This window comes from Gastrolobium bilobum, unplaced genomic scaffold (genome assembly GCF_033153095.1).
Source record: "Gastrolobium bilobum isolate Gb01-03AN ecotype WA unplaced genomic scaffold, APGP_CSIRO_Gbil_v1 utg8309, whole genome shotgun sequence".
NCBI classification, from domain to species: domain Eukaryota; kingdom Viridiplantae; phylum Streptophyta; class Magnoliopsida; order Fabales; family Fabaceae; genus Gastrolobium; species Gastrolobium bilobum.
In genome coordinates this window covers 225,423-233,583 of record NW_026897248.1, presented here as the reverse complement: position 1 = coordinate 233,583, position 8,161 = coordinate 225,423, and the positions used below count along the sequence as shown (strand labels likewise).

The window sequence follows — 8,161 nt, the reverse complement described above, 5'->3', positions numbered from 1 at the left end:
CTTTTCTAGGGTTACGTGTTTGGCAATTTACCATTTTACCTTTTTTATGTATTTTGACCCTAATTTTGAGACTTTCACTAATCCTACCCTTTAATCCACATTTAATATATAAATATATATTTTAGAAATAAGAGGTGTTATACAAATGGTATTAGACCTAATCATCTTTTCGAGGAAAAAATAGAGACTCTAATTTATGGAGGAACGTTTGCAGAATATAGAGGAGACTTGAAAGTGCGTCAGTTTGGAATCTGGGAGATGGTAAGGATATAAATTTCTGGTATGATAAATGGCTTCATGATGATATTTTATTACAAGATATGATCCTTTTTGTTGTGACCAATATTGATTTCAGTAAGAAGGTGGCTGATATGATCACACAGGATAGAGATTGGAATCCAGTAGCCTTGAAGCAATGGCTCACTCCTAATGCTATTAACATCTTGAAAAATACTTTACCTCCTAATCAAGAAGACAGTCCGAATAAGAAATCATGGAGATTTGGTAGCAATCCATCTATCTCGATTAGGAATATTTATGAAACACTTTTGAATAGAGGAGATGCTAATGAGGAGAGGCAAGAGTTGTGGTCTATTTTATGGAAGTGGAATGGCCCCCAGAAGATCAAGATTTTATTGTGGAAGATTTTGCATGGCAGATTACTAACTATGAAGAAAATATCTCAATGGGGAGAGGTAGAGGATATTTGCCCGATCTGTAATAAAGAAAGTGAATTTATTCTACATGCTTTAAGGGATTGCCATGAGGTTAAAATAGTTTGGAACAAGTTGGTTCCTTCATGCATTGCTACTGAATTTTTCGTTGTTAATTTAGAATAGTGGCTAAAGCTTAATTTAAAGGGTTAGAATGGAACTAGTGCTCCTAGTAACTGGTTATCTATATTTTTCATCACTTGTTGGAAATCTTGGCAATAGAGAAATAAGCTTCGTCATGGTTCTACCATTCCTAGTTGGATAAACAGGGAGATTATTATTCGCAACCTGGTCAAAGAGATTGATGATGTTTTCTCCAATCCTAATAGCCATCAGTTGGGTAGAGGAACTGTTATTATTAATATTTCCAGGCTTTTTCCAAAAGATTGCTATATTAAAATAAATACTGATGGAGCCTCGCGTGGTAAACTTGGACATGTTGCTTATGGAGGTGTACTGTGTGACTCTAACGATAAGTGGCTAAGTGGATTTGCATTTAAATTAGGAACATGCTCTTCTTATAAAGCTGAACTTTGGGGTATTCTTCGTGGTTTAGAATTGGCCTGGAATGAAGGATTTTGAAATATTGAAATTGAAAGTGATTCATCTAGGGCAGTCACTATGCTAACCAACCTTGGTGTAGCAGTCAGTGAGAGTCACCTTATCTCTCGAATACAGACATGGTTTAAAAGAGATTGGAGAATTAAGCTTCGTCACACTTATAGAGAGGGCAACATGTGTGCGGACTGGATGGCTAATTTCATTCTTGATAATGGGGAGGATGTGGATGCTGTTGTTGATCGTGAACCTTCTTCCGGTATTTTGTTATTGCATTTAGCTGATGTTTCTTATGTAGGTAGGGCTCGTGCCATGGTAGTTCATTAATTTTCTCTTGTTTTTTTTGGCTTCGGCCTTTAATTTACCAAAAAAAAAAGACCAAGCTGCCATGTTTTTAAAAATGATATACTAAAATGTCATCAGGTGAGAAAATCTTCCCCATTTACCTCACTTTAAGTTTCGCTATTGTGTCTAGTGGGATCGATTGAGTAACGTGGAAGAATATGGTGTTATGCCTCATGTGACATATTTCTAATCGTTCATATTAAATTTTATTCTTTTTTTATTCCTATCTTTTTACTTTACATAAATTACCTTAAATTGATATTAGAGTAAATACCTCTTTCGGTCCTCAACAAATTTTACGATGCCCGTTTTAGTCCCTAGCAAATAAAAAGTCTATTCGTGGTCTCTAAGAAATTCAAAGTGAACCCATTTTAGTCATTTTGAGGGACTAATATGGGTCTTTTTTGAATTTGTGAGGGATCACGATTTCAACTAAATGGATCCATTTTGAATTTTTTAGGGACCACGAATAGCCTTGGGACTAAAGCAGAATCGTGAAATTTGCTGAGAACCAAAAAGGGTATTTACTCTTGATATTATTATTTTGTCAATAAATTTAAAGATATTATTAAATTAATTAATTTAATTAATAACATAAATAATTTTCGTTTATGTTATGATATTTCAAAATTCTTTTAAATTTTAAATTTTTAAATTTATTATCAATAATATTACTTTAATGATTGATTTTTTTTTCTTATTAGTCTTTAAAAAATATTCATATAAAAATTATTTTAATTTAAGTTGTAATATTTTGAAGTCTATAGGAATTGCATTTTCCAAATTATATTAAGTGTATCATCTCAAAATAAAAAGGAAAGATAATTAATTGATTAGCTAAAAAAGAAAGATAATTTTTTATTTTATTTTTTATACATGAGAAACGAGAAAATTTATTTGGTCAACAACATGAGAATATAACCACATTATTTCAAATAAATGGTGTGCAGATTTTAAATATAATTTATTGGATTCATTCGTGTGATGTGGTTGGTTTACTCTAATTAAAAAAAAGTGATTTTTTTTAATTTTGAGAGTAAAATCACCCTTGTTTAAGCTTTCTCCAAAAAAAAATCAATGAAAAGAAAATAATGTAATTAAATTAATAAAATATGTATTAATAAAATATTTATTTGATTAAATTTGTAAAATATTGTTTTTAATTTGAAAAATTAGGAAAGAAAAAATCAATAATTAAATTATCATAATTTAACAATTTTGAATTTTTAGGGATTTGAAACTATCACGACGTAAATGAGAGTTATATACAGTGTTAATTTTTATTTAACTATTAATTTAACAAATACAATTTGACATTTTAAAGGACATAATTATGTATCATTTTAAGTAAAACAACGGTGTTTCACTAAAAAAAAACTCTTCCATATCCCTTCCCATATGTTTCCTTTCTTTTTACAACATGTTGCCTTGTATTCGCTGCTATTGTCGCGCCATATAGTGCTGCCTTGTGTCATGGTCGAGAAGATCTTTTGCAAATGGTGAAGATTTGTATTGACGGATTATAATCGTTGTCAATCGCAATTAAGCGGTAAACAACGGCCAAGCTGAGCATGTTGGCCAAGAATCGAGAGTATAATCGTACTGTGATTAGTGAGTATGGCGCAGTCCTTCTTTGATTCCTTTACTTTGGTGTAGGGGTGTAAATAAGACAAATCAATCCAAACTTTAACTTAAATATGCTAGGACTATGTAAAATATTACAATTATGTCTTGGCTGATCAACCTAATATAAGATAAATTATAAGTTTGATCAGACTTATTTTAAAAATACAAGGCTTAACATAACTTATATAATTACCCTATTTGTTAAATCTTAATTAGAGATTTAAATTAAGGATTTAAATGTCATAATTGAATTCAGAGCGTGATTTCGAGTATTTTGATTGTAATCATGACTAGGTCATGAACAGTGCTTTCTACCGGATATTCTGCATTACTGTGTAGCAACCGGTGCTTAAAATGAACAAAATGAGTTTAGAGAACTAATTTGGCAATTTTGATGTCAAATATCAGTTCAGAACAAAAAATTGTATAGTTTAGCACTTCCCGTGAAAATCTCGTGAATAGTGTTTTCTGCCGGGTATTTTGCACCGCTGTTTAAGCAACTGGTAGAGTCCAAAACTAAATAATTGATGAAATAAGAATAAGAAAGTCTAATATATGCCTAACAAGTTATTTTAGGACAAAAAATGTAAAATATATTAAGTTTGTAAGATTAAGTGTAAGTAATGTAAATTAAGTAGGTAAAATACACACATTCTATTTTTCCTACTTAAATAACACTAGGAGAGCGAAAATATAACTCCATCTTCCTTCCTCCCTTCATGTGCAGACCATGGACAGCACCTTGAGGAAGGCATAGTGCGGTTTTCCTTTTCTTATTCTTTTCACCATCTTACACTCATCAAATTCAAAAAGTCCCAACATGAAAGTTGCTCCTTAGGTCCTTAGAAAGAAAACCCATAGATCTTTTCACCTTGGGAAGCAATATTGAGTGAGAAATTCCCTCCATGGCAGCTCGCGATATTGTTCATCTTCATGGGAAAAATGTTGAATTTTTGAGTGATTCTTTGCTTGGAGATTAATCCTTTGAGTGTTTAGGAGTCATTCAAGGTAAGATGCCCTATTTCCTATTGCTAGATTCTTGATCTTCATGATTTTTTTTCATGAGCATTATTTTGGGGGGAAGCTTTTGATTCTCAAATTTAAATTGGTGGAAATGAGTATGATTTATAATTGATTATCGCGGTGAGGTTGTTAAAGCAAGTTTAGTTGTGAATAAAAGTTGTAAATGATCTTTGAAGAACCCTATATGGTTCAGCCATGGGGTGTAAAAATATGCACACCAAGTGTTTATAAAATTTTCCAAGAGGAATCATAAATTAGAATTAAAGCTATGATGAATTAAATGAAAAATGAGTTGTCAAATGCTGAAAATTTTGGATATGTACCTCTGACATTGGATGATGATATCTCCCTCATACCTTGGTCAAATGAGGCTCATGATACCTCATTTTAAATCTTGAGATGTCATCTATGTGGCTCTAAAATTTGAGATGATTATGTGTTGTGCTTTGTCCCCAAAGTGAATTTGAGTCCAAACTACCTAAAATTGCAAAGTGGAGGGGCGTTTCCAAGGGTTCAACTTCAAAAATTCATATATCTCTCATTACTTACTCAAATTAAGCTTATGATACCTCGAATTAAAACCCTAGGTGTCTGCTACAACATATTAAAATTTGAGAGAAATCATACTTATAGAACTCTCACAAGGACGAAAACCGTGAGGGAGGTTGGGATTCCCCTGCACTGCCTAAAACCGCTTTGTTAGTTGAACTTCCAAAAATCGTAACTTGAGCTATATAGCTCTGATTAAGGTATATGATACCTTGTTGGAAATCTTAGGAAGTCTAAAAAAACATACTAAAATATTGGGATTTATTGATATATAGTTCATTCCCAGATTTAGATTGAATGAAGGTAACTCAAGTTGGAAAAATATAAAAACACTAAATTGGGCCTTGGGTGATGGGAACCACTTGGATATACTGGATAAGTGTTGTAAAAATTTATTTTAGAAGCTTGGTTGAGTCATTCTAAGAGCCTATGTAAGGTAAGAATCCTTAAATGATCTAATAAATGAGTTTAAGAAATTACGATCTTGACTTGTGAATTGGCATATGTTTGGCATAAGTGTGAAGAAAGGAAAGTAAGCAATAAAATATACGACTTGCGTAAATTAAATGGCATTGTATCATTTTATTGATTTTTGTTTTGAATTCTTTGTCTAGGTGTGCCTAGGGACTAAGTGTCTTTGGATTCTTTTGGAGCTAAATAGGTAACTTGTGTTACAAGTGAGCAAATTGGTAAAGCTCCAGAAGGTAAGCTCTATGTTTAAGGAGTCTTTTACTGCTTGAATGCTCCACCATGGTTAGTGAACTATGGTTGGATTGTATGATCGTATTTGATGCTTTGTATAGATGCATTCATATAGAGTTATTTGATAACATTATATGATTTGTTCTGATGTGATTTTTGTATTGATCTTTGGCCATTGATTGTATTGTGCACTGATGTCTACTTGGGGTCTTCCCTCGGGACTGACTGTGTATGCCTCTGATATGTTCTGGTTTCGCTTGGGGTCCTCTCTTGGGAACACGTGCGTTAATTTCAATGACTGCGTACGCCTCTGATAAGATATGTATATATGTTTTGTTTAGTTACGATATCTGTTATATGATGCCTTTTATACTCTGTATCTGACTTTCATGCAAGAGTGGGCCCGGGGGTATGGAGAATTCTCTATAAACTTGGAGCTTATTGAGATTTGTTATCTCATTCCTTTTTGGAGACATCATTTCAAGTGTTTAGATTCCCGGTGAGCCCTCACGAGGCAGGGACACGACTCGTGGCTAGAGGGGTTGCGATGGACCGAATTTTGGAGTAGCTTTAGGCTACTGATATTTGGTGGATATTTTGTTGTTTCAGTATTTTGTTCTTTTGGGATCATGATGTATGATCCATTCCTTGTATATGGCCTGTATATGTTTTGTACATGTCTTTCAGTTTGATGCATGTACAATTGTGTATTCAGCATGTTTATATTATGATGTAGTATTCAGTTATATAATTACATGTTGGATATGCATGATGTTAGACATAGTGGCGCGGAGCCAAGTTATGCATGCGCCCATGGATGGGTATATGGTCCTATATGGATATCTAGTAGTGCTGAAATTATATATTGTATAAACTATTTATCAGGATACCTTGAGAGTGGGATTTGCAAATCCTCAGTTGTCTGATTTACAGAGGTTACTCTGTCCGATTTTCATCTTCGTCAAATAAGAATTAAACTAGGAGAAGTATGCAATGTGATATATCATGTGAAAAAGGATTAAAGAAAAAAAAAGTTAGCTCGTATTTTCGTAAATTAAGTCTTCTGTTGTTTCTGTTAAGTATCATATGTATGTTAATTGAACCGGCTCGAGACGGGGATGTTACAACTTATCAAGCCTACCAAGCATTCAAAAATGACATATTGTGCACTGTAAATTCTAGATTATGATTACTTTGTTTTTTTGTATGTTTAAGTTGATGGAACCACAATCCAAAATATTGACAATTTAATTACATTACTAGAAATCTAACCTAAAATAATGGTAAGGATGCAGAAGGCGTAATTAAATTTCAAAACAAAGAAACATATTCATTTATCATATATTATATAATCCCATTCAATATAAGGAAAATATACAACCATATAAACAAAATATCATAAGGGAAAAAAAAGAGTGCAAGAAATTATTTATGTTCATAGGTCACTAATATAACACTACATTATTTACTTAAAACCAAGTTGTAGATACAAGGTATGTTTTGATGATAACAAAGTGACAACAACATAAAGAGAACAACCTTGATCAAGAGCAAAAGCATTAACCATGTGTGGGGATTAGAGATGGATGTTGGAGCCATATAAGAAGATTATTGACATCAAAGTTGCAACAACATGGACGAACTTTGAGAATAGCAACAAGTTAAGAGCAATTCAATCAAGTGCAACAAGGAAGAATAGGAAAACTAAGATCAAAGGCAACAAACCATGAACAACATCTAAGAGAAGCTCAAATATCATAACCATAGTGAAAAAAGAGCAAAATCAACAAAATGTCAAGTATTGTCATATCCAACAAGTCAAAGCATCAAGATCAAGTGAAGAATCAAGATCCAAGATTGAAAGCAACAAGCTAAGTTCAATTCCCTATTAGAATACTCTTTTAGGACTTAGATATTATTGTAAGGGTATATGGTGAATTGCATTGCATGAGCTCAATATTGCATAATCTCTCAAAATTGATGACTCTTTATAGAAATCATCTCGGCATGCTTTTGAAACAAAGAAAAATAAGATATGTATGCTAAATGTGATAGTCCTTTATACAAGAGCCAAGAATGTATGTGAAACAATTTTTTGAATCATATTAGCTTCAATTTGTGAAATTCATACATAAGAGTCAATAAGGTTTGGAAAATTATTTCAACATGATTATATCATGTTTTGAACATGTTTTAACCTTATAAACATCTTTCCAAAAGCCAATTATGTGTTCCTATAACGTTAAGAACCATTTGAAAGTGAAACGGAGTGTAAAAAATGCATTTTGACCATTTTTCAATTGCTATCGAGGGAGGATTCGAATCCTTCTCAAAAGGATTCCAATCCCTTATGAAAAAGGATTTGAACTCTGATTGTTTGAAATGCATATAATGGTTATAAATTACTAGTTTTCAATGGAAACACTATATATGCATTCCAAACGACTCTAAAAATTTTTGGGCTTCATTTGTACATATTTTAAGAGTATTTTGAGAGTAGAAAAAGTTTCATAAACATTCATTGAAATCATATACAAAAATCCATTAATCTTGAGCTCATTCTTGCAAATTCATTATACCCATTTAGAGCTTCAATTTGTATACTTTCTCTTTGAAAGAGATATCATTTGATCATCATTCTCCTA

The 8,161-nt window shown here is 32.3% G+C and overlaps 1 protein-coding gene across 1 annotated transcript; it reads left to right on the top strand.

The window, feature by feature from the left end:
• Positions 1–320: 320 nt before the first annotated feature.
• LOC133305184 (uncharacterized) lies at positions 321–1,295 on the top strand. The gene is made up of 2 exons (XM_061505318.1): positions 321–695; positions 936–1,295. Exons 1-2 carry the CDS (start codon positions 321–323, stop codon positions 1,293–1,295), a joined length of 735 nt encoding a protein of 244 aa, XP_061361302.1.
• The last annotated feature ends 6,866 nt before the right edge of the window (positions 1,296–8,161 follow it).

What these genes read in the sequence shown, in the direction of transcription:
- LOC133305184 (XM_061505318.1), top strand. Translation starts at nt 321, where the DNA reads ATGATCCTTTTTGTTGTGACCAATATTGATTTCAGTAAGAAGGTGGCT. An exon ending in AAATATCTCAATGGGGAGAG is followed by an intron (nt 696 to 935) that starts GTAGAGGATATT and finishes TCTTGGCAATAG; the next exon opens with AGAAATAAGCTTCGTCATGG.